The 26,869-nt window shown below is 46.0% G+C and overlaps 1 protein-coding gene across 1 annotated transcript in view; it reads right to left on the bottom strand.

The window, feature by feature from the left end:
• The window catches only part of SHOC2 (SHOC2 leucine rich repeat scaffold protein), a 1,004,889-nt gene that overhangs the window by 644,022 nt on the left and 333,998 nt on the right, over nt 1–26,869 (bottom strand). Inside the window, exon 3 of the mRNA XM_069611778.1 lies at nt 19,197–19,334. Within this exon, the coding sequence (XP_069467879.1) occupies nt 19,197–19,334 (138 nt within the window). The remainder of the gene's footprint in view (nt 1–19,196; nt 19,335–26,869) is intronic.

Below are 26,869 nucleotides of genomic sequence, written 5' to 3'. Positions count from 1 at the left end.
GATTATGCACAACCAGCAGATTCCATAAGGTACGCATGGGCTCCTGAAGAACACGTGTGCAGGGAAACTCCAGCAGATCTCCTGCCCCATTTCTACACTGATCTCAGTCATTTTAGAAATGATGTGCACAGGTAAGTAGTTTCCTGAGGTGGAGTTGGGACAAGTTCGACTCCAGCATCCACTATATTGTGCCTCTGCAGTAACAATATATGGCATGATTTTATTTACTCCATTGTCTCATGTGAACCCGATACGTGCCACAAGCAATTCCTTTTATTCAAGATACGCACAAATATTAACCCAAGTGCAGCCTGAATCAACAGATGCCCTTGAGTTCACAGGTACACTTGTCACCTGCTGTGAAAGTCAAGTCACTGCAGTGCAGACACTGCTTTTAAAATCTATATTTCTGTTGCAAAACCACGCCATTAAGATTAACTATATTCCTGGTTGTACTTAAAAGTTAATCAATACCAGAGTTCTGGGTTATGGTGACAGGAAGTTCATAACAATTATTAAAGTCACATATGATCTGTATCATACACATGGGAAAACCTAAGCCCGGGCCAGCAATTGATATTGATATATTTTATTTATAACGCGCTCGCTCATACACATGTGTATTCCCATGGACAGGCTGTGTGTCTTCTCATTAGACTGGTGGTCTGTGCAGCAAACCGCAGCATAGCCAGCGGGAGCTGCCTCTCTTGGATCCTTTGTGAGGGCAGGTAACACCTCTCCAGCCCAGGAAGCTCTGAGCAGGGACAACCTGGCCAACATAATTCAGAGGGCATGGCCAAAACATAAGGACTAGTCACCCGCTAGGATGTTGCAACCAAATGGCCTTTGATGGTGTAGGCTTAAGAGGGGGAATGAGATAATGTAGCCAAAGGGGGCTCAGCATAGTTGGCCAAGAATGAACTAGTTCAAGAAGAAAAAAAAAAAAAAAAGAAAAAAAACACAGCATATGCGGTACAACAATATACGGTCTCATCAACGAGTACACACGTCTTGTTCAAGCTTTTACAATATGTTTTGCTTTATAGGGCAACAGGTTTCAGTTACACATTTCAGGAAAATATTAGCCAAGTATTGATTTTTAATTTTATTTTTTTAAAGTCATACTGAACTACTTCATGGACCGCTCAGCTTGTTTCTACAGTTTGAAATCTTAAGCATCATACGATAAAATGAAAAGAGAAATTGTATTACCTTTTACTGACTCTTGGGGGGGGGGGGGGAATAAGTGTTGAGAATTTATGGACAAAGTGAACCCGAAAAATACTAGTTCGTTTAATGTTGCAGATTTTCTCGTCTTTTTGGAGCACATAAGAAGTTCAAATCATTGCAATGGTTTCGAAATCTCTTTAGGAGGTTGAGATGTACCAAGTTCACTTAGTGAGTTTGCAGGGCATGTCAGTCCAGAAAAAGGAGACACCCCTCAATCATGAGGCAATGTACTTTGTTGGCCGAAGACCAACCGCCTCATGTGTTTAGTATCAGAAATATATAGCCATAAACTTGACTAAAGTGCAGCCATTTTGAAGTGACTGAAATCGCCATTTTGTTTTCTAACGTTTGCCTTTTGCTTTCTGTTAAAACTGCTTTGCTGAAAACTTATTCTGCTCCACTAGTACATTATATTTCATGCATAACGCAAGGCTGCGAGAAACTTGTTGAAACATAACGCAGCAACCCAGACAGAAATGCCCGGTCTCCTCCCTCAAGTCCTTGGAAGTAAGCAGCGAGGCATTTTAATCAGTACACATGTGCCAGCTAGTCTCGTTAATACAGTAAAAATGTTAGAAGCGAACATTAAATGGCTTGAATTATGCTCTTCGAACATTAAATGGCTTGAATTATGCTCTTTGCAGCCCCCCTTCCCTGAGCCCCGTAGAGCAAGTTGACCCCCAGTACACGAATAGAAACTAGGAGATAGCAAGGCCTGGAATGAGTCTCTCCCCTGCACGCAGCTTGCTTGCAGAGAACAGAAGCAGTGTGTTCTTATAATAAAGAATTGTCTCTGCAGGCTCATGAAATTGCAAACTGTTGCTAAATAAATGTCTGAAGGTGTCATACTCATCACAATTGTCAATCATCGAACCCAGTTCAAAGGAAATACATTATGGGCGGTGTTGAATGCGTCACCACTGATTGTAAGATGCTTGCTTTGTATATATGTAACTGTTGTACGATTCTCATTCTTGCGTCCCCCGGGGTCTGGAAACACACATCACGGGGCATGGGACCCAGTTTGCTTTGCAATAAACCCTAGCTTTTGGGAATACAACCTCGTGTCTGGCATATCAGTTGTGTGGTGAGTGTGCCTCGTTTCCATACGCGAGGGTCTCTCAGGGGCCCCTTCAAGATGGCGCCCGAATAGGGACCCCCCCCCCACTTGTTCCATCGTGTACGTTGTAAAATAAGGAAGGCAGAGAGAACGGCGAGGACGGGACGATCAAGCTGGGATCAAGAGGGGTTCGGGGCGCCCCTGTGAAAGTGATGAGACTCCTTTGCAGATCTGCACACAACTGATCCCTGATCAATGTGCCCGGCCAGAGAACAAGGAGGCGAGGGTCCCGAAACGAGGCAGAGTGAGGCAAGATACGCAGACATGACGTTATTGGTTGCGTCAGTATACAGACGAATCGCGTCTTGAAAGATGATTTGACTGATCAGGTGAGTCGTGCCCCGATTCAAAGTAACCCTGATATTGGTTGAGAGTTGATTTTGCCAAATCAAACACCCAGCGTAAGGTTGATTAGCCAAGGGTAAGGTTAAAACATGCCTGGGGTATTGACCACCTTAGCGGGATTTTTCCGCTGCAGTAGACAATCTTTGGAAACTGGCCAGGTTGCGCCACCCGAGGGGTCGCCAGCATATGAGATGTATGTGAAGTATGGTGTGGGAGCGATAATGATTTGTGAGAATCGGCATAGGCAAACCAGAAAAGAGGAAGATCTGCAGTGGCCGAATCACGGGAGTTTTGAGATTATGAGGATAGATTACTTGGAGAAGGTGTTGATGAAAAATAAAACACGTCCTGCAGCATTTGATATCCTTAGGGACTGGAGGAGGGAAGCTATGCTTCGTTGGAAAAGTAGAGAAATGAGCGCGCGCAGGCATAAGTCGAAAGCAGAAAGAGTGAAAGAAAAAGGAGGAGGAGGAGTGGAATGATAGTTTGAGAAAATCAAATAGACGTGGTCAGTTGAGTATAGATAAAATATACCCACAACAAGAGTTGCATTGATAAGATGAATTGATAAATAAAATATTGACTGATACAAAGCGGGGCCCAAGGGGAGAGACTAAAAAGACCATGCCAGTGACTATTGCTCAGCCCCCTCCATTTGCTCAGCCCCTCCCTACTGATCAAATCCCAGCACAGCCACAGACCACACAATCAGCACCTCCATTAGCCAACCAGCGCCGCAACAGTCACTTCCCGTTCCCGTTGTCCCATCCGCACTTCCCTCCCAAGAGATTGTTTCTGTCCCATCTGCCCCTCCAATAATTGAACTTTAACTAATTGAAACGAGAGAGGGGACCAGACAAAGTGGATGCGCTAGAGTGACCCGTAGTGCGATCAGCAAAGAGATAAAATTAGAGTTGCAAGAACAGGCAGAGATGTATATAAACGGGAATGATGAAACGTCAACGCTAGCTTCGATGTATGATTTCAGGAGGAGCAATGAAAGACGGGTATTGTTGGAATGCATGGAGGAATATTTAACGGGGAGATGTAAATAGTTAATTGGAAGACTACCACCGCAACAGTTGTATTTGAATGCATTAGCCCGTTGTAGAGAGAGAGAGAGAGAGATGAAGAAATAAGGGAGCATGTAGACAGACTTTTTGAATTTAAGAATGAACTTGATGATGAATATGCTGAAATGTTTGCCACACCGGGGAAGAGGAATAAAGATATTAGGAGAAATAGGAGCGAAGTGGCGACACCATATGTACAGCGGCGATTTCTGTCGTCGCCAAGACAAACGGGGGTTAAACTAAAAGTATGTATACGACAGGCGTTAAGATGGATTTCAGAGCCTAGTATTCCCACAATGGAAATACATGAGATATTTGATGAATACCCTTGAAAATAGAAGCACTGCGAACAATGGTTGAGGTGCTACTTCAGCAAGTGGCGGGACACAATATAGGGAGAGGAAACGCACAAGGCAGAGGTAATTCGAACATGCATGGAGGACCTCTGGGACTAAATCAGTATGTGTACTGCAGAGAGGAAGGTCACTGGCGAGCGCAGTGTCCACATTTACAAAATAGAAATGGGTATGGCCAGAGAAGACAGCATAGGGGGCATCCAGGAACAAATGGGCAGAATAGAAACAACATGCAGCAGCACCAAAATAGCCAAGGAAATGTTACCCAGAATCAGAATCAAGCTCAAAATCAGACTGCTTTTAGCCAGAATCAGAGCCAACAGAACACGCAAAATGAAAATAGAGGAAGGGGCGGGAACATTTTTGGCACCCATTCAAATACGTACTATAGTAATAGTAGCGATTACACATCGGATGATGTGTTATTTCCTCAATAGGACAGCCCAAGACAGGGGTCGGAACCAGTGTCTATTCCCGTGAATCAAAAAGGACCCTACGAAGAAATTAAAGTCGGGAATAGAGAGCATAGCTTTCTCGTAGATATAGAGGAGCGCAAATGTGCTCGATAGACCATCACTTGGTTCCGGAGATACCACTGTCAGGGCAAATAAATATTTCAGTAGGGTTTGCAGGTACCCCAGTGATCAATCCAGTGTCCCAACCAATAGCAGTGTCATTAGGTCCATTCACTGAATATTGTCCATTTCTCTTAACAGAAAATTGTGGGGAAAACCTTTTGGGATTAAATCTATTGAAAAAACTGAGTGCAGTTATCCATTGCACTCCAGATGGAGTGTTCTTGACAATTTTGCCACAGAACGTACCAGTATCTGAATTTCTGTCCAAACCTTTGCCAGGAGAATTGAGTGAAGTGCCAACTTGTATATGGGCGATAATGACAATGATGTGGGATGCTTGAAGATAGAGCCAGTAAAAATTGCTTTAAAAGAAGGAGTAACGTTACCGCGTATTCCACAGTACAAATTTCAGCAGAAGGGGAGAAAGGATTGAAAAGTATTGTTTCTGATTTGGTAAAATTGGGGGCGACTGAAGAGATTACAGGCAGTACATGTAACGGTCCCATTCTCCCGGTGTATAAGAAAGGAGGTAATGAGGTATCATATTGTTTCAAAATTGATCTGCGCGCACTAAACAAGGTAGAAGATCCTCAATTCCCATTGGTTCCAGACATCACCACAATTTTGACAATGACTCCTGCCTCGGCAGAGTACTTTAGTGTTATTGATTTGAAAAATGCCTTCTTCAGTATTCCAGTACACAAGGAAAGTAGATATCTGTTTGCCTTCACATTAGGACAATCATTTACATTCACGCGCATTCCACAGGGCTACACAGAGAGTCTGAGTATTTACAGCAGAGCATTGAAAGAACAACTAGATATGTTAGAAATACCGACAGGGTGTGTATTGTTACAGTATATAGATGACCAATTAATCGCTGCTGATACAGAAGAGATTTGTAAAAAAAGGTACCTTTTTATTATTGACACATTTAGCAGCACCTGGCCACAAAGCAAGCTTAAAGAAATTCCAAATATTGTCGAAAGGAGGTGGCTACCTACTTTCGAGAGAGGGGAGAAGACTGACGCCAGAGAGAATACAGAGTATTTCTGGTATGCCTATTCCAAAGACACAGAAAGGAGTCAGAGCTGTAATAGGCATGTCTTCCTATTGCCGGCAGTGGATTGTAAACTTTGCATTGATTGTGAAGCCAATGGGGCATTGACGAAAAAGGATGCTGTGATGTCTTTACAGTGGAATGAAGAATGTCAGAGCATTTGATCTGCTGAAAACTGCATTGTGTTGTGCTCCAGTTTTGGGCACACCAGATTTTGAGAAGATTTTCATATTGTTTGTACACGAGAGTGAAGGCTGTGCGTTGGCTGTTTGACACAGAAACAAGGTGGAAGAAATAGGCCATGCGGCTATTTTTCTTCCGCGCTGGACCCTGTAGCGTGCGTACTACCACGTTGTTTGTGAGCTGTTGTGGCGGCTGCTGCGTCAGTGAAACAAACCGAAGGAATGGTAATGGGGCACACCTTAATTTTGATGGTGCCACATGCCATAATCGTTCCATTGAATAGAACGCAGACGCAACACCTCACATCCGCTAGATTGACCAGATACGAAATTGTCCTTTTTGCACCACACATCCAAATTATGGGGTGTAGCGCTTGGAATCCTGCAGAATTAATGCCACTGCCCAAGGAAGAAATAGGTGAGAATGGATCACCTCCCCATGATTGTTTAATGGTTACTGAGGAAGAAACTAAAGGAAGAATTGATTTGACAGATACCCCACAAAAAGAGCCAGATGGAGAACTGTTTTGTGACGACTCCCGTTTTAAATTACCTGATGGCACATCAACTGCTGCCTATGCCATCACTACGTTGAAGATTATTGTAGGGAGTAAAAGAATCCCCTACAACTCTGCACAAGCCGCGGAGATAATAGCTTTAACCAGAGCCTATGAGATATCTGAAAATTTGAATGTAAATATATATAATGACAGCCAATACGCCTTTGGCGTGGTTCACAATTTTGGCCGACTTTGGGCTGAAAGGGGTTTGACATCACATGGGGCCAGAATTCAACATGGCCCTTTGATTGTACGGTTACGGTCTGCACTTACGTGTCCGAAGCGCCTAGCAATAGTGAAATGCGAGGCGCATAAAAAAATAACATGCGAAGTGGAAGAGGGAAACGCATTTGCAGACAGGATTGCGAAGCAAACTGCCACTGATTTGAATACCAAAATGTTGACAGTACAGTGAGGAAGTGCCCTGCATGATAGAAGATGGAATCGCTACTGTCAAAGAGATGCAGGCAGAGGCCACTGCTAATGAAATACGAGGGAGGGCCGAGGGCTCTGCTGAATTAGATCTAGAAGGTTGCTGGGTAGACAAGAAAAGTAAAAATTGGATGCTGCCCAACTCTTATGTAACTGCAATGGTCACGATGGCCCACAGCCCTACACATATTTGTGCCAAGAAGATAGTTCAGCAACTAGCCACAGTATGGGAGAACACACACAAAGAAAAATGCAGAGAGGCTGGTCCAAAATTGTATCACATGCCTACAACACAATGTGGGGAAGGGAACGTTGACTCCAACAGGCAGTTTCAGCCCTCCTTCTATGCCATTTGAAGTAATCCATTTTGATTCCATAGAGATGGAGAGATGCCAAAACTTGAAGTATGTCCTAGTGGTTATATGTGCATTCAGTGAGTGAGTGGAAGCATATCCATTAAAAGACTGCACCGTGATGAGCACCGCAAAAGTAATGTTAGAGTATTTTTCCCGATTCGGTTTACCCCGTGTCATTTGGTCAGATAATGGCCCACACTGTGCGCGCACTGATATTACAGATTTGCGCAGGTCTCCAGATTGACAAGAGATTCCATTGTTCTAAATACCCCATGAGTGCCGGTTTTATTGAACGCCACAAAGGCATTTTGAAGGCCAAAATAAGCAAAATTTGTGCAGGAAACAAGTTGAGCTGGGTAGATGCATTACCGCTAGCGTCACTGTGCATGCGCACATCTGTGCAGGCAAGAACTGGGATCTCCCCATACGAGATAGTGATGGGGAGGCCGGCAAATGTTTTGTGTGCACCGCAGCCAAAGCGGCTAAGGGAGCTTGAATACCCTGTACTCAGCATTTATTGTAATCTGTGAATTCAAAAATGGCGTTTGATTCATCAGCAGGTGCAGGAGGCTCTACCCCTCTGATACACTGGTCCGGGGCATTCACTGGAACCCAGAGAATGGGTTCTGATCTAGAATTTTGAGAGAAAAACATCACTTGCACCCAGATGGCGTGGACCCTACCAGATACTTTTAACAACGCAGACCGCCATTCGTGTGGACGGAAGGAAAGCATGGATACACGCAACGCACGCTAAAAAGGTCCCATCACCGTCTGAAAAGCTGCCTGATCGAGACAACCAGAAAGAGACAGCGATCCCAGAAACGAAAGAAACTGATGCCAGTTCTTGGCCACAAAATCTGTCTGATCCTGAAATAAAGCCTGGAACGAAGCCTGAAAAGATTGCTGTAAAGGAGGAAGGGCAAAGAGTGCCCCAACCTTGTCCAGCAGAACCTGCATCATTGCTGGCTGACAAAACTTGTACCACTTTGGCGCCCACCATCTGTCATTGCATTGCGCCACAGGCTGACTCCGAGCTAGAGTCTGGAAGTGCACTTGCACTATTCATTGATCACACGATACCAGGAGCAAGGCAGTATAATTTGCGGAACCGGAAGAAGGAGTGATCAAATCTTCATTTCTTTTGATCTTTGTTGCCACTGTATCCTATTGCGGATGAAGAAGGAACCGGAGGCCTAGAGGAGAGCGGCGTGAGGGTTGTGCAAATCGGACAGCCCAAGAGCTAGGCTCCTCTGTGCTAAAAAAATCCATGTGCAGATCACCCCTTACGGACAAGAGGGGCTCACATGGTACGAAGGCAATTGATAACTGCTCTGGAAGTCTTTGAGCAATGTGCAGATGCACAGAGATCTTGCCCAACGTATTGCAATCCAGGCTGCTAAGAACTGGCAGAACAAACTGTTGACATTTACTGAACTTATTGACATTCGAATGAGTGCAGCGAGAAGAGACATTCACAACGAACATTGGTGGAGAAGATGAAAAGCGAGAGAAAAATGCCGGAACCATCTTTTGCCCCCTCCTGCACCACTGCTGATAATGAGTTAAATATAGAGACTGGAAGGTTACAAAGAATTGCCGAAAAAATGGAATGCTGATTTTAACTATAGTGATGCGTCTAATGAGTATATTAGCCCCAATAATGACCGTATTGGTGTTATGGTATTTAGAAGAAATACACCCCTTGGAAATACTTTTGCCTGTTAGAAACATCTCCACTACTGAAAGCCCAGTTCATGTAATTACTTACACTCTGTCCCCAATGGAAGAACGACACAGGGAAGGTTATGGGAATAACACATTACTGCTAATAGTGAATATGACTCACTTAATATTGAGAAAGAATAATCGCTGGGTATGTGCTCACTTGCCGCAGCATGGTGGGAAAGGAATTGGTTGGTATGTGCAGCCGTTGCCATCGAGTTCTGCACGTTACGCATCCTTGAGTACACTATATTATGGGAAATGGAACGAAAGTGAAACTGGTCAATTGGATAGAACAAATATGAATGAATTCGAAGAAATTATTATGAAACCTGTAGGTTGTTCTATATTTCACAAAGAACAACTGATCACACCAGTAGTGATGCCACAAGACAGATTATTTGTGCCGTGTTGAGGCATACACTGCTAACCCACAGTATGTACTGAAATAAGCGAGGAGTGTGTAGAGATGGTAGAAAAAAAGAGCACTATTAAATCAAGTACTCACGGTAATGATGAATTGAAGACAGTAAAAGAATTCATGTCACTCAATATTGACGACAATGAGGAGGAGACCAGTAGTGTGCAAGATTCAGAATCAGATACTTAGTCGGAAGAGGTTGCAATGTACGGATGAGGCATTTGGCATACGGCCAAAAGGAGGGTTTGTCAGTCCAGAAAAAGTAGACACCCCTCAATCATGAGGCAATGTACTTTGTTGGCCAAAGCCCAACCGCCTCATGTGTTTAGTATCAGAAATATATAGCAATAAGCTTGACTAAAGTGTGGACATTATGAAGTGTCTGAAATCGCCATTTTGTTTTCTAACGTTTGCCTTTTGCTTTGTTGAAACTGCTTTGCTGAAAATGTATTCTGCTCCACTAGTACATTATCGTTCATGCATAACGCAAGGCCGCGAGGGACTTGTTGAAACATAACGCAGCAACCCAGACAGAAATTGTCACGAGTTCCCCCCTTCTCACCTGAGACCGATCCTTGCTGGACTCCGTGGGCGGTGTCTTCTTGCAGACAGACCTGGACTTGAATAAGGCTGAGCGAGTCTCTTCCGACTCCAGCGTGCTTTTAAGATTCCGGGATGCAGCAATCCGGGGAGCCGGGAAACGAAGAAGACGTGCTGATGGCGCACGAGTCCAGGATGCAAGAGGAAAAGGGAAAGGGGCAAGGAATGTTAGTAGAAAAGCTAGGAACCAGGAAAGCAATACTTAGACTACGGAGCACACTACTGATCGCTACTTGGCAATAGCATTGAGATGCGCAGAGCCGCGGGGGTGCGGTCTATTAGTAGAATACGTTACGTCCAACGTATAGACCGCGGAAGGCGTGTCACGCTGGACAGCCATGTTGGGAGTGTCAGGGAATGCAAGGCCTGTTGCGATAAGGACCAGGAAGACCAAAAGGAGTGCATCCTGTGGGTCATGACAGCATGCCTCCTCCGAAAACCTGTTCCTCCATGTTTGCCTGGGTGTATGAGGTGGTATCTTCTGAGCAGTCGAGGGGTATTCAGATTAGAAAGTGGTTCCCAAGTTCTTTCACTGGGGGGGTATCCTTTCAACCAGGTATTGAAGCTGACCCCGTTTATACCTGGAGTTGCATATCCGGGACACTTCATATTCCAGTTGATCGTCCACCACCACAGGAGTGGGTCTGCAGGATTTCCGGGAGGATTGAATGTAAGGTTTTAATAAGGAGGTGTGAAAAACTGGGTGAATCTTTTCCAGGATTCTGGTTGCTAGAACCGGTATGAGACTGGGTTTATAATTTCCTTGATGGAAAACGGACCATAATACAGGAGGGCCAATTTGTTTGGCCGTAGATGTCGGGGTAGTAATTTCGAGGACAACCAGACTTCTCCAACTGAATAAGAAGGCCCGGGTCTTCTTTTGGAATCCGCATATCTCTTGGTCTGTGTTCTGGCCTTCTCTAAGTGCTCTTTGGTCTTCTTATGTATGTTGATGAGCGTTTCAATCCAGGAGTCGACAGTAGGTACCGGTATGGGTTGTGGCAGAACAGAGGGAAGAACTGATGGATGGAAACCTTGGCTGCAATAAAAAGGGACTGGTCTTAAATGCGGAATGATCGGAATTGTTATAGGCGAATTCAGCCACGGGTATCAGGAGCGACCAGTCATCCTGAACCTTAGTAGCAAAACATCGAAGATATTGTTCCAGAGTCTGATTAGCACGTTCTGTGGCCCTGTTGGTTTGAGGGTGATAACCTGATGAAAGAGCGTGTTGGATTCCTAATATTTGACAGAGGTGTTTCCAGAATTGAGATGTACTGAGGTCCTTCATCGGAAATTATCTGGGAAGGGAGTCCATGAAGGCGGAATATGTGCTCCAGGAAGATTCCAGCCAGTTCACATGAGGATGGTAGCTTATTGAGGGGTGTGAAATGAGCCATATGAGTGAACAAGTCAATGGTGACCATGGTGGTGGTGTACCCTCTGGAAGGCGGTAATTCCACAATCAAGTCTGTAGCGATAAATTCCCATGGCCTTGTTGGCAGTGCAGATTGTAGCAGAAGACCCGCCGGCCTCTTGTTGTCATGTTTATTCGGACTACAGATTGCACAGGCTTGGACGTATAGTTGTACGTCAGTCTTCATTTTAGGCCACCAAAATTGTCTTTGTATGAGGTGGAGGGTGATGCCACGATGTCCGGAGTGAAGGGTATCATGACAGAGGTTTATTATTCTTTGTTGTAATTTTTGTGCAGGAATGAACCGAGCGTTGTCCTTGAACAAATATCCTTCCTTGACTCTCAGGTTCCATTGATTCTTTCTTGAAATATTCTTCCAGAGTTCAGAGGATTGGGTTTGTACTTGGATTTCTTCCAGGAGGTTGACTGCTTGGGCTACAGAAATCGTGTGGGGAAACATCTTAGGATAGGCCTTATCTTCGGTAGTTTCATAATCAGGCCGTCGAGATAAGGCATCAGCAATCAAGTTTTGTGATCCCCGAACATGAGTGATGTGGAACTGGTATTGGGCAAAGAAGGCGGCCCAACGAGCCTGCCGACTGTTCCGACACTCTAATGACTGTATAATTTGAAAATTTCAGTGGCCCGTGCGGACCTGGACTGGATATCTTGCTCCCAGGAGTAGATGTCGCCACTCAGTGAAGGCTTGGCGGATGGCTTAAAGTTTTTTCCAGGACAGAGTAGTGTGTCTCACTGGGAGTCAGGGTTCGTGAAAGGTAAGCAATGGGGTGTTCTAGTTTATCCTCAAATTCTTGCTTCAACACCGCTCCAATGGCATAGTTAGAGGCATCCGTTTCCACAAGGAATGGTCAGGTTGGGCCAGAATGGGAGCTTGAGTAAATCTTGTCTTCAAGAGTTGGAATGCCTGATCTTGCGGAATAGACCAGACAAAGGGGGTGTCTTTCTTCAGGAGAGCAACAATCGGTTGAACAATCTCAGAGAAGGTGGGTATAAACTTCCGGTAGAAATTGGCAAGCCCCAGGAAGGATTGAACTTGTTTCACGGACATGGGAGCAGGCCAGGATAATATAGCCTTTAACTTTGAAGGGTCCACGCCAATTCCCTCTGGAGTAAGGATAAATCCTAGGTAATGAACAGAAGCAACATGAAACGGACATTTCTCGGGTTTGGCCAAGAGTTTATGTTCACAGAGTCGTCGTAGTACTGCCTTTACGTGCTCTTCATGCTTTAGAAGGTCCTTGTAGTAGATCAAAATGTCGTCCAGGTAGACGATGACGAAGAGGAATAGCATGTCAGAGAACACCCTGTCCATAAAACGTTGAAAGACTGCTGGGGCATTAGCTAATCCAAAGGGCATGACCAGATCTTCGAAGTGACCAAAGGGTGTTCTGAATGCTGTTTTCCATTTGTCTCCTTCCCGGATACGAATCAAATGATAGGCACCCCGGAGGTCCAGTTTTGTGAACATCACAGCGCCTCTGACTGCTTCCAGGATATCCAAGATTAAGGGTAAAGGGTACCGGTCCTTGAGGGTGCATTGATTTAATCCACGATAATCGAGGCAGGGTCTGAGTTCCTTAGTGTCCTTCTTAGGAACAAAGAAGGACAATGAAGCTCCGGCTGGAGATTTTGAAGGTCTTATGGTGCCATTCTCAAGTTGGTATCCAAGTATTCTCGGAGGGCCTTTTTCTCAGGTTCGGAAAGGATGAACATCCTGCCAAAAGGAATCACTGCTGAAGGATCTGCGTCTATGGCGCAGTCTTCAGGCCTGTGCGGGGGTAAGGTCTGGACTATGGCAGTTGAGAACAAATCCCTGATAGGCCTTAGGGACCTGCACGATATTGGAAACCATGAGACGTACTTGGTCTATTGGTGGTTATTTGGAGGGGGTCAAGGAGGGATCCAGGATTAGACAGCGAGACATACAAAACTCTGAGCCGAGCAATAGTGATCCTGCTATCCAATTGATATATGGATTGTGTTTCTGTAACAAGGGCATGCCCAGTACCATGGGGTAATGAGCTGACTTAATAATGTCGAATCGAATCCGCTCTTGGTGGTGGTTAATTGAAAGCTGGATCTCTTTGGTCTGCAGGCTTATGGGCCCTTAAGTGAGGGGGGTCTTCCATTGATCGCTTCCACCGGCTACATGAGGCTTCGTGTTTCATATGGGATGTGGTGAATAAAAACCCAATCTTGATCAATGAATATTCCCATAGCCCCGCAGTCTACCAAGGTCAAAACAGGATAGGTCTTATTCCCGGAGGTTGATAGGAAGGCCTGTAGTATCACTAGATTGTTTTGTCCAGGAGAGTTCAAGGATGAAACTGATGTGGAGCAAACATCTCTCTCCCGAAGCCCTGCTCCATCTAGGATCGGGAGTTGGCGTTTCCTGAACGCCGAGGAGGGGCCAGAGGGCATTCTCTAACCAAGTGTTTGTCTGAGGCACAATACATGCACAACCCCCTATTAATCCTTCTCATCCTTTCTTGCAGGGATATGGGTCCACGGAAGGCTCCTATCTGCATGGGTTCTGGTTCAGTGACTGATCCAGGGTTTGTGCCAGATTTGGAGGTACTCTCAAAGGACACACTTCGGAGGATTTCCCCTAGATTTTCTCTTTTCTGCCTTCCTTACATGGATGCGAAAGTCTATTTGCATGGCGAGGTCCATAAGAGCCTGGAATGAGTTCGGTCGGGCCACTCTGGCAAACTCATCTTTAATCTCCTCATTTAGTCCTCTCCTGAAAAGGGTAAAACTTGCCTCCAGAGACCAATCAGCTTCCTTGACCAATTGCTTGAAGCGGGTTACATACGTGAGCACATCCTGGGATCCCTGCTGAAAGTCTAAGAGGCGTTCCTGGGCACTAAAGATCTGCTCTGGGCGATCAAACATGGTCTTTAGGGCCCGTATGAAACCATCGTAGTCATCTAGGAGAGCGTCGCCAGAGTTAACTACGGGTGTAGCCCAGGTTAAAGCATTTCCGGAAAGGTGAGGGATTATGAGCCCCTCCTTAGCCCTGGGAGTGGAAAAGTAATAGGGCTTAAATGTAAAGTGAACCAAACATGAATCCAGGAATCCACGAAGGGTTTTTGCCGACCCATCGTATTTGTCAACAATGCCGCCCAGTAACGCACTTTCTTTTGCGGCTGAATCACGGGATAGAACTAATTGCTTGAGAGCAGCGTTTTCCGCCTTTAAATTCTGCACCTCGGTGGTTAATTCTTGCATACTTCGCATCAGGTCCTGGACGGCCGCTTCCATGTCGACTTCGAGGGCGGTCGGTAGGCGTTTCAAACGGTCACAGAGTTCCCCCCCTTCTCACCTGAGACCGATCCTTGCTGGACTCCCTTGGGCGGTGTCTTCTTGCGGACAGACCTGGACTTGAATAAGGCTGAGCGAGTCTCTTCCGACTCCAGCGTTCCGGGATGCAGCAATCCGGGGATCTGGGAAACGAAGAAGACGTGCTGATAGCGCACGAGTCCAGGAAGCAAGAGGAAAAGGGAAAGGGGCAAAGAATGGAAGTAGAAAAGCTAGGAACCAGGAAAGCAATACTGCAAACTAAGGAGCACACGTCTGATCGCTACTTGGCAATAGCATTGAGACGCGCCGACCCGCGGGGGTGCGGTCTATTAGTAAAATACGTTGCGTCCAACGTATAGACCGCGGAAGTGTCAGGGAATGCAAGGCCCGTTACGATAAGGACCAGGAAGACCAAAAGGGGCGCGTCCTGTGGGTCATGACAGAAATGCCCGGTCTCCTGCCTCACAAGTCCTTGGAAGTAAGCAGCAAGGCATTTTAATCAGTACACAGGTGCCAGCTAGTCTCGTTAACACAGTAGAAATGTTAGAAGCGAACATTAAATGGCTTGAATTATGCTCTTTGCGCCCCCCCTTTCCTGAGCCCCGTAGAGCCATGGAGAGCAAGTTGGCTCCCAGTACACGAATAGAAACTAGGAGATAGCGAGGCCTGGAATGTGTCTCTCCCATGCACGCAGCTTGCAGAGAACAGAAGCAGTGTGTTCTGAAAGAATTGTGTCTGCAGGCTCATGAAATTGCAAACTGTTGCTAAATAAATGTCTGAAGGTGTCATACTCGTCACAATTGTCAATCATCGAGCACAGTTCAAAGGTAATACATTATGGGAGGTATTGAATGTGTCACCACTGATTGTAAGATGCTTGCTTTGTATATATCTAACTGTTGTACGATTCTCACCCTTGCATCCCCCGGAGTCTGGAAACACGTCGCGGGGTGTGGGACCCAGTTGGCCAACTGAGAATATTTGCTTTGCAATAAACCCTAGCTTTTGGGAATACAACCTTGTGTCTGGCGTATCAGTTTGTGTGTGGTGATTGTGCCTTGTTTCCATACGTGATGGTCCCTCAGGGGTCCCTTCAGGCATTCGCATATTTTGGGGCCTAGATTGTGGGATTTACAATCCGATGACCTGGAATTTAAATACAGTGAAATGATACCAAATTTCCCAAAAATTGTACGCATTACTGAAGGAACTGGTCCATTTACAAAAGTTAGACATTTGAACTTCCCAAAAGGAACCAGTACCATCAGTGATGAATAAAGCCAACCTTGTCTCGACAATGGAAGTCAGAGAAATATTAAATATTGCCAAAACGTTTACTTCCACAGCTAACAATATACACAAATACTACAATTGTTATCATGGGGCAAACGGTTTTGTGGTCGAGCCCCACCTCTTTAGAACAATATCCCCAATCAAGGAGTGCAAAATCTACCTGCCCCTTCACATGGGCGCGGGGATTTTTTACAGGACGAGTACCATTTGCATGGTACGCGACCTTGCTGGCGAGTATTGGGATGTTCGAAACTTGGTAATTTGAGCATTTGCATTTGAATTCATCTTGATTGATGCTAGTTGTGTTTAGATGCACACGTCACTTTACACATCTTTGTTTTACTTGCATAGTTTTTATGTGCAAGTGTTTAATTGTATTGAACAGAGTAATACATTGTATATTTTTCTAACGGAAATTGAATATCTGGTCATTTAATCATTTTTAACCTTGATTTATTTAGTGCCACCTTATACACAATGTCTTTGTTTACAGTTGTTTGAGTAACCAGGTATTAAACCTGGTGTCCCTGCCCTCTTTCCGTTGAAGTTGAAACTTTAATTTGCCGTTTACTGCAAATGTGTTACTCTGAAAGGCTGGCCTTCGCGTGGCAGCATTGCACCAAAAATGAAGTGTGCTCATGTTGACGTGGACCATTTTACAGTAAGTCCTGGTAAAAATGTCAATCACCACCATCGGGCGAGTGAATTTCTTTTAGTTAGAGTATGTAAACAAAGTTACTCGCCCTGGAGGTCTAAAAAAAGCAAATTGCAAGAATGGTTCTCTAAAGAACTATTCAAGCTTAAGGGAGCCAAAAGAAAACTGGAAAACACCTGGAAAAAAAACCTACACCTGAAAACAGGGAAAGATGGAAAACTACGGAAACAAAATACAAGAAAGAAATAATAGAGGCTAAGAAACAGTATTTCAACAAACAAATCGTGGCGGCAGAAAATGCCTCAAGTAAACTTTTAACATCTTGAAATCCTTAGACAAAACCCTGCCATTTTGCCGCCTTTTTCACCATCACAACAGGAACGCGACAACACCCAAAAAGCTTTTTTTGAGAGACTAGAAAAGGCTAGAGACAAAATCACAAAAGCACAACCAAACAAACCTAATACAATTAAAATGCTAGCGGAAGAACTACTTGAGAACATCCATTTCTCGTATATATCACCACAGAAGAGATGAAAAAAAAAACACTTGTCTCTATGAAACCCACCTCATGCGCGGAAAACATCCTACCAGGCAGAATAATCTTAGAAAACCCAGACACCTTGGCCCCCACACTTGCTAAAATCATCAACACTTCATTTAAGGACAAACTAGTCCCCCAGGCCATAAAAAAAAGTCAGTTACCCCACTAATAAAAAAACCTGGCTTGGATCCAAGAGACCCAAGCAACCTGAGGCCAATAACCAACTGTAACTTCCTGCTTAAGATCATGGACAAAGTAGCCACCGCACAATTACAGGCACACATTGAGGCCTCTGATGCACTTCACCCACAACAATCTGGGTTCAGACCATCTCATAGCACAGAATCAGCTATGTTGGACCTGCAGACAAAGATGCTCAGCATCTTAGACAAGGGAAAAACGGGACTTCACATCCTGTTAGACCTCAGTGCCGCCTTTGATCTATTGGATCATAATCTACTCAAAGTAGCCCTAGGCAAAACGGCAAACTGCTCAAAAGCGGCAAAAACATGGATAATGTCTTTTCTAAAAAACAGGACATCTCGAGTCCATTGGGGAGACAAATTCTCCATGGAAAGGGAGATCCTCTGCGGGGTTCCTCAGGGAGCCACATGTCCCCACTGCTGTTCAACCTCTACATTAGATACTTATGCTACATTTTAGATCATGCAGATATATTCTTTACCAACTATGCGGATGATACGCAGCTGGTACTGGAACTTAGCGGGGACCATAAAACTGACAATGACAATCTAATCAGAATTTATAACATCATAGAACAATGGATGGACTCCAACTGGATGTGTTTGAACGGCAGCAAAACCGAGTTGATGGTTTTCGGATCCACCCAAGCCAGAAACCCACTGTCCCAGGACTACGCAAACTTTAAGATCAAAGACGTCAACATCAAAGTATTCGAGAAGGTAAAAACCCTGGGCATGATGGAAGCATCCCTAGGAACAGAAGCCCAGACTCAGTACATTAAAAAAAACATGCAATTATTACTTGAGACTCCTCAGAGTCATTAGACCGTACCTTTCAGAGAACAACTGCGCCACAGTGGCCAGAGCAACCATTCTCTCTCGTTTAGACAACGGGAACGCACTTATGCTAGGAGCTAACAAAAAGAGCATACAGGCGTTGCAGATTATCCAAAATAACGCAGTTAGGATAATCAAAGGCAAATCTAAATCAGACCACATCCACTGGCTCAATGTGGAGAGTAGAACCCACTTCAAGGCGCTTACAATAGCCCACAGATGCATCCACGGGCTATCTAAAATCTAAAATACGTCCTTATGTCCCAAGCCACGCCTTAAGATCCTCGGATCAAAACAGGATCGCAGTGATGCCACACAAACGTAGGTCTGGACTGGGAAAATCCTTCTCGGTCATTACAGCAGGTATCTGGAACAATCTGCCAGTCCACATAAGGAAAGAACCAAACTACTTACGCTTTCGTAAGTTAGTGAAAACGTATCTCTTTAATTGACCTTGCCTTCCTTGACCCACTAAACCTTTGATTTCATTAGGAACTGTCTTGTCCCTTTTTTGTTTGTCTTCGTGTCCATGTTTCTGCGCCCCGAAACTCGCGAGTTACCGGCGCATTACAAATAAATAAATAAATAAAATGAATAGAGGGATTTAAAAGAAATTGCAAATCCTGCCAATACTCAGGATTTGTAGTGCCAACTATATACCATGGTTCCAAGTCTGAAGGCTAATCTGTACGGAGCACTAAGGAGATGGACTGAACCATGTTCTATTGGGTTTTGATCCGCTGCTTAGCTCCTAAAAACAATTTGGTTTCCAGAAAGTGCTTCACAAATGTTAAAAAGATACAATCATAATCCTTCAGCAGCTATCAGTAGGCATGCATTTTTGCATAGATTAATCTCTACTGGGTAACTAAATTCGGTTGGTACCTATAGTTTCCGGCAGATCCAACAGCTCATTGTGCTGCAAATCCAGGTTGGTGATCTGAATACAGTTACCGATTTCTTTAGGAAGATGTTCAAGTTGATTGTGGGCCACGTCCAGCGTTATGAGATTGCACAAGTCACCTAAAATTCAACAAATAACAGGTCAGAAATCTCTCCAGAACTGTGTGCGCATGCAGCAATAAAACGCCGATTCAGGATATCCAAATATATTTATGGACAGGTTTCGTCGGTGGTTAGTAGATCACAATTATGCTTGGAATAGAATTGTGGAACAGTTACAAAGTCTGTTCTAAAAGAATTGGTATATGGATTTATTGTCAGCTGGTTTCTTTTTACATAGATCAAACTGTCCACTGCAATTTCTATATTGGTTTGTTTTATTATTTATAATGCGCAACATACCCTAAAGTAACAGGGCACAGCAGTTATATGAATATCGAAGCTTGGTTACAACAATGTCAATAATTACATAGAGGTATTAAATACAAGGGTATATACAGATAGAACATACATAACGGCGGATGCTACAAGAGCAAAAATACAAATGATACATACAGCATGCTTGCAACAGCAATATATACAGGTATAGGTCATAGTAAGGTGTATGTGTGCAGGTATACAATATCCTACCCCTCTCTATCTAAACACACACCTATACACATACACCTTGTCCAACGGGTGATGTGAGAACAGTAAAATAGGGTGCAGAAAATAGGCGGCAACATGCATGTATAAAAAAAAACCTTCACTTCAATGTTGGAAATACGTTGCAAACTAGTTTTGCTTTCGATAGCTTCAGCTACACACATTAAAAAAAAAACAAAATCAGTTCCGTGGGAAGGCATGTGACCCAATAAAGTTCGTTTGAATTTTGGACGTGAACATATATAAACATGTCGGAATTGGGTTGCGAATGCTTTGTGCACGGCCTACCTCCCATCCCTCCACCAGAACCAGGCTCTGGACAAATGTTGAAAGATTGCAGTCACAAGGGAACCAAACTACGGACCCTGCTATAGTAAAAATGTGCCAAATAAAAAAATCTTTCATTAACTACCTACAGATCAGAGACATGCGATACTCCAAACATAACAGAAGCAGACTGATAGTGTCTGTCCGGCATTACCGACCAGATACAAATGCCTTTATCAGCGAGTATCACCTCAGTCAAAAAATTGGCAGACAAAATGGAAAAACATACCGGGACAATACTTGCAAAAACACGGTCACTAAAAGATAAACACTCCCTTAGAAGAATATTAGACAAGTCTTAAGTAAAGCCCCACTTATTTTCAGACAGCGGTGAGCGCTTAACGCAGATGGCACTCTAATAATTAGTTTAAAAAGGGAGAGAAAAGCAGAGTATAATATGAAACAGATCCCAACACTTTCATAAGATCAAAACAGAGAGGAAGGCAAGTAAAACCGTAAAGTTAGAGTTCAGAACGCAGGCCCCACTTTCTACTGCATGTGCCAATCTGTCTAGCTGTCCGTGCCAACTCCTGCTCTCAGAGCTGGTGGAGATCAAAAACCTCCTATTGGTTCTGACCAGGGAGGTGCTCAGGGTCAGGTGGGAGGGTAGTGAGGAGAGGAGAGGTTTCAGCGGGGACAGGGCCTGGGGGGCTGCACCCAGTTTCTAACAAAGGGTTGTATCCCTCGCACCCCTGCCCGCCCCCAGCTCCCGGGGTTAAGAACCCCCAGCCCGAAGGAAGCCATTCAGGGGTGGCCCATTCCCCAGCACCACCCCCTCGGAGGGAGCCTATTGGGATTACAGCCACTGAGCCACCGCCAATACAGAATTCTGCGGGCAGAGCCCAGCATAACATGCGCTCTGTGGGGAGGGGGACTGGTGTGTCAATCCTCGGGCGCGGGAGGTCTCCGTCTGGGCACCCTATCCGCCATGGCCATTCCAGCTCCACAGTATTCCTCAAGGGAGTCCCTAAATTACTCACGGACAAAAGAGAACCAAGGGACGCCTTGAGGAACAAATGTCTTCACTGGTTATGGGCTGGTGGGGAGTGCAGGTTTGTGTCATCGGACTCCTTGTTAGAGTGCTCTAGACTGGCCAAATGTGCAGCTAAAACAGACACTGTTAGAGTGGTCCTAGGGGACGCAGATTTGGCAAGGGAGGTTTTGGAAAGATGTAATGGTCGAGGGCGCCCGTGGGAATCTGGTATCATGGTCAGCTCCACTCATCCCTGTTAGTATGAGACCCACGGGTGATCCCCCAAGCTACAGCCCCCTTTCAGGGGCTAATTTGACCACCCTGGTTCAGAGGCAGTTTGGGAGATGGGAGGGCCAAGGGGACGGCGGTTCCCGATTCTTGGCTAAAAGTACTGTCGGGCAGCACCCCAGTCAGGGTGCAGCCTTTTGCTCTTGTTTGGGTATGTTCTTTCTTGCTTTTGCCTTGTCTATTGTAATTACATATTTTAGCAGTGTATTTTTAGGATGTACTTTGATGGCCTTTTCTAGGCCGAATAAAGTTGTTTGACTGACTGACTTTAAGAGGATCAGAACGAAATGTGTCCAAGGTCACATGGTTGAAGTGCACAAGAGTCTTGCAAAGGTTCAAAAAGAGTTGGACCAAAAGAAAGGGACCAGTTAGAACGTCATGGCGCCAGCCCAGTCCAGAAGGTTAAGGGGTTATTATTACCTTGTAGCAATCTTTAGAAAGGGAGGCATGGCGGACACTGTACCTTAAAGTGGTGAGAATACTCCAGCGGGGCAGTTGTTCCTGGCAGCGGATGCAAGTCGGTGCTTTGTCCGGGGGAAGAGAGGATCTCGTCGAGGCGGAAGAGAGGAGTCTGTTGCACTGCCAGGGAAGAAACCAGCCGCGAAGTTCTCAGGTAAAAAGAGCGGTCCTTTTATTTGCGGTCCAGTGGTAAGTGGCTATCAGGTTGCCGGGGTGCTTGGCACGAGCAAATCGACCACAAGACGGCCTGGGATGCGAAGAGAAGAAGGTAAACTGGTTGTGCACACCAGTCAGGGGAAGAAGCCGCGCCAGCCGGGAGATCTCCTCCGTCGTCGGGAAGTGGCGAGTCGGTTCCGCAGTGCTCCACCGGTGGTGTCGTCGTGGTAGGTAGGCTCAGCTTCTCCCTCGGATTCTCAGGTCCTGTGGCGACCTCTGAAGTTCCAGTCCCCAAAGCCCTGCTTTTATGCAGCACACCCCCATTCACTCAGCCTAGCTGTCAATCAAACATGCTAAGTGGTGGGCCAATCACACAAGAGTGCGACTTGAGTTACCAAGGTAACTCAGTCCAGGATGCCTAAACCCCCTCCCACACCCCCTGTGGTACCCAGACAGAGTGGCACCACTTTTGGAGACTTCTGTGGAGAAGCCCGCCAAAAAGTGGAACAAAGGGCTCGACTTGGGTTGGAGTCACAGAAGAGAACACAAACGCCATTTTAGAAAAGAGTCCTGGCAAAAAATACCAACCGGCGAATTAATATTAAATAAACCGGCGGTATGTTCGAGGCTATGAGAATTAATTAAAGTTAGTAGCCTCGAACAATGGGAAAATCCCATAGGGAAATATTTGCGGTCGAATATAAAAAGTAGTATCCACTGCCACCAGCCAAAACTCAATCAGGGGGGACGGAGATGTGCCCCCTCGACTAACAGACCCCGGGGCAATCGAATTGCCCTGACCAGTACGTCCACAATATGATGGTTTGTACTGGTTTCTGTTCATAATTTGGGACTAGTAAAGCCAATGGTGACTTTACATACCCTGGGAGACAGTAGTCAGTCCCAGGGTATGGAGTCTATGGTGGGGTGTCACTATGACACCCCTGTGTTACTGCACGGAGGGTGCTGTGTAACACACATAGTAAAAACACATGAGACCCTATGGAGTAAAGGACCCCATAGACACATTAACAGTCAAAGGAACACCGTAAATCATGTCCAAGAGTGGGGAAAAAAGAGTCACTCTTGGCAGGAGAAAAAAAACAAACTCCAGAAATCCAGCAAAGCTGCTGGGGGACTCACTAGGTTAGGAAATTCAGCCTAAAGAGAGAATTCTCCCTAACACCACCCAATATCGTACCGACAACGCCAAATGATGCAGTAGCTTTACAGCTCATAGCTTTGTTAGCGCTGCATAATTACCCAGTCGGCTTGCCTCTTCCTCACAAGAGCAATAACTGCAGCTTTCTTGTAAAGGATCTTGGAGCAGTTTTCTGCTGGGTTTTTAGTGTGTAAATATTTGTTTTCTAATGTACTTGGTCAATAAGGAGGACAAAATTAAAGATACTCACCATAATGACTAGAGTATTCAGTCTGGTATCCAGTAATATTGCCCCCAAACAAATGGTCCATAGTACCCTTTCTCCATCCTTGTGGGCATCCCCCAACATGAGACAAGTACTCGAACTTTTGACAGCAACTAAATGGGCTTACCTTTAGATTTAGTATAGCGCACAGGGGCATGGACACCCCATCGAGGCCCTGCCCTCCGGAGCCCACCACAGTCCCTTTTAAGGGTTCGATGTGTTCAGATACCTGTCTACACCTATTACAAATTAGCCGTTGGCATACTAGCGGGGGAACGTATGGAGGAAAGGGAACTATGAATACTCTAGTCACTTCGGTGTCTTTAGTCATACGTCCTGTCCCCTTTCCTCCATTCTTGTGGGCGATTCCACCGAACAAGAAAATAGGGTGGAGCTGTGAGAACATGCTGCATATCTAGGATGAAGCCAAAAAGTTCTTCAGAACCGCCTGACCAAACTCTGCATCGCACCTGGAGCTGGTGTCCAGTGAGAAGTGCTTACAGAAAGCCGGAGTGGGCCAAGTAGCCGCCTTGCGGATGACATCCCAAGAAGCAAGTCTTTGAAATGCGACAGCCGTGGCCTTGGCATGAATCTCCTCCGGGACAGGTATGCCCATGTCAGTGTTCGCCTCTGAAACAGCCTGAACCATCCAACAGCAATGAAAGCCTTGGAAGCCTGAGAGCCGGGGAAGGAGCACCCAAAAGTCAACAACAATGCCTCGGACCTCCTGAAGTATTTCGTCTGAAAACTGAGGATCCTCTTCAGGTCCAAGGAATGTACGGCCCTCTCTGCCTCAGACTGAGGGTTCGGGAACCACACTGGCAGGCAGATCACTTGATTCAGATGAAATGGAGACCACCTTGGGCAAGAGGATTGGGAGAGTGTGCAAGATGACCTTGCCACCGTGAAACGTGAAGGGCTCGCACAAGGTCAAACCCTGTGCGCCAATGTGAGAGCCACCAGTAAGACTGTCTTTATTATCACCAATCAGATGTCCCCAGAGGTCATTGAAAGGCTTGCGCTGCAAAAACCACATTGCGGTCCCAGAATGGGTGCAGCCTACGCACCAGCGGAAAAAGCAGACAACCCTGTAAGGTGGCCCTTAACCACCGGGAAGCCCGCAGAAACATGCCATGGGGAATTCTTGCAAGCCCCAAAGGATGCTTAAAAAGTGCAGCACATATCCACCAGAACTCCAGAACGAGCCGGGTGTGCTGAAAAAAACAGAACTTCATCCAGAGGACATGTGACAGGGTACATACATTTATCACAAGCCCAATGGCAGAACCTAGTCTAGGACTCTTATGCTGGGACCGAGTCGAGGGCCTCCTGGTCTGCTGAATGATGTCCCAGTGATCATCTGAAAATTGAGCATGCTGAATACTCAGCTGGTCAGGAACCAGGCCGCCAGGGCCAGCAAAACCACATCAGGAATCCCCTGCTGGAGATCTGAAGGTGGACAGGACCCTGGGAGCACAACTGCAGCATATCCAAAAACCTGTGTCTCGTGGACCAGAGGCAGGCTATCAGGATGAGGCTTCTAACCCAACGAAGCCCAGAACTTGCAGAGGGTCCATTGGAGCAGAGGGGTGAGCGGGAACACACCTGCAACCGTGCCAACAGATCTGGAGGCATCTCCCAGAGACCCAAGAATTCAGGAGGGGATATTAACAAATACAGGTCCGCGAATCACCCAACGCTGGAACAGGGGCCACAAGGAGTGTGCAACTCCCACTTTTGCATTGCTGTGCCCCGGGAGGTGGACTGTTGAAACCCAAATCTCCTCAGTTAGGGCGTATTCCTAGATCGATACTGCCTTCATGCAGAGGAGGGAGAGTGGTAATGGGTGCCACCTTGCTTGTTCAGGTAAACATGGTAAAAGAAAAGAATTGTACGTCCTGAGCATAACCGGCCTGTCCCTGATGAGGGGCAAAAATGCCCCGAGGGCCAGGCCCACTGCCCTGAGCGCGAGCTGAACAATATGCAGGAGGGCTTCCGTCTTGGGCCATGCTACATGAATTGCATAGCCCTCCAGACCGAAAGGGAGGAGTCAGTCGTCACCACCAGCGTAGGCTCCAGTCGGGTCAAGGGGGCTTGCACTGAAACATTGCCATCCATCAGTCACCAGTGAAGATCGGACAGTAAGAGCAGTGGCATTACGACCCTGTCCAACTGATACCCCATCTCCTCATCCCAATTGGGCGTCAGGTGGAGGTGGAGGCACTGCATCCTGAGGCATGCGTGCTGTGCAGTGAGCACACAGGGGCCATTAGTCCCAGAATGTGCTCGAACCACCATGCAGAGGATGTAGTGTTGACCAGAATGTGACCCATCGCATTGTGGAGGGACAGCAACCTCTCGGACGAAGGAAACACCCGCTGAACGGTAGTGTTCCAACACAACCCTAGGAAGACCAGTTCCTGAGATGGGCACATCTGATTTCCTCTGGTTGAGGGAGAACCCCAGCTGAAGGATATCCACCAATCTCTGGCAAGAGTGCACCACCACTTCGGCTGACCCCACCTTCACCAGCCAGTCGTCCAAATAAGGGTACAGATGATGGTCCACCAAGCCGAGAAAGACCGCCACTGTTCAACTTTGTGACGACGCAAGGGGCTGAGGTCAGGTCAAAGAGCAGCACCGTGTACTGAAAGTGGTATAACATTCGTGAACCGCAGAAAATTCCGATTAGGTTGGTAGATTGGAACATGCAGGTACACATCCTTGAAGCCCAGGGAACACATTCAGTCCCCTGCACACAGACTCGGCTATGTGCACAGAAGAACTCACCTTGAAGCGTTCCAGCGGTAAATCCAGATTTAGAAATTACAGACCAGGACAACCCTCAGGCCAGCCTAGTTGTTCTTGGGTACCACAACAATCCTGTAATAGTAACCGAAGCCCCCATCTACAAGAGCAACTGGTTCTATCACCTGCATGTCCAAGAGCGAAAGGAACTCTCGTAAGAGCCGAAGACACGTCTTGATAAAGAGGAGCAGAGGACGGTAGAGACAAAGAAAGAGGAAGACTACACATAGGATCAATGGGTTGCTGAAAAGGCACTTCCAAATGCCCCCCTCCGACCCTGCATCCGAGCTGTGTACCCAGACCTTGACATCACTGCTTCCTGGCGTCAGGCAGGGTACAGGGGAGGGGGGGGAGGAACCTGCACAATTTACTCTGCTGCTTCTTCCCATTGTTGCTGGGTGACACGTCAAGTCTGTGTTCCGTGGTCCCAGAACCCCTTGAAGCCAGAGAAAGCATGGGGCTTGAACTCAGTCCTGCCCTGGACTGAGGGGAGGATTTCTGTCCAGGTATTGTCAGGATGGCCAAGGACTTTGCTGTTTCAGTGAAGGTTTTATTCTTGGTCAAATAGTCAG

Source organism: Ambystoma mexicanum, chromosome 8, assembly GCF_040938575.1.
Source record: "Ambystoma mexicanum isolate Mex_15411 chromosome 8, UKY_AmexF1_1, whole genome shotgun sequence".
NCBI classification, from domain to species: domain Eukaryota; kingdom Metazoa; phylum Chordata; class Amphibia; order Caudata; family Ambystomatidae; genus Ambystoma; species Ambystoma mexicanum.
This window is presented reverse-complemented; position numbering and strand designations above follow the sequence as displayed.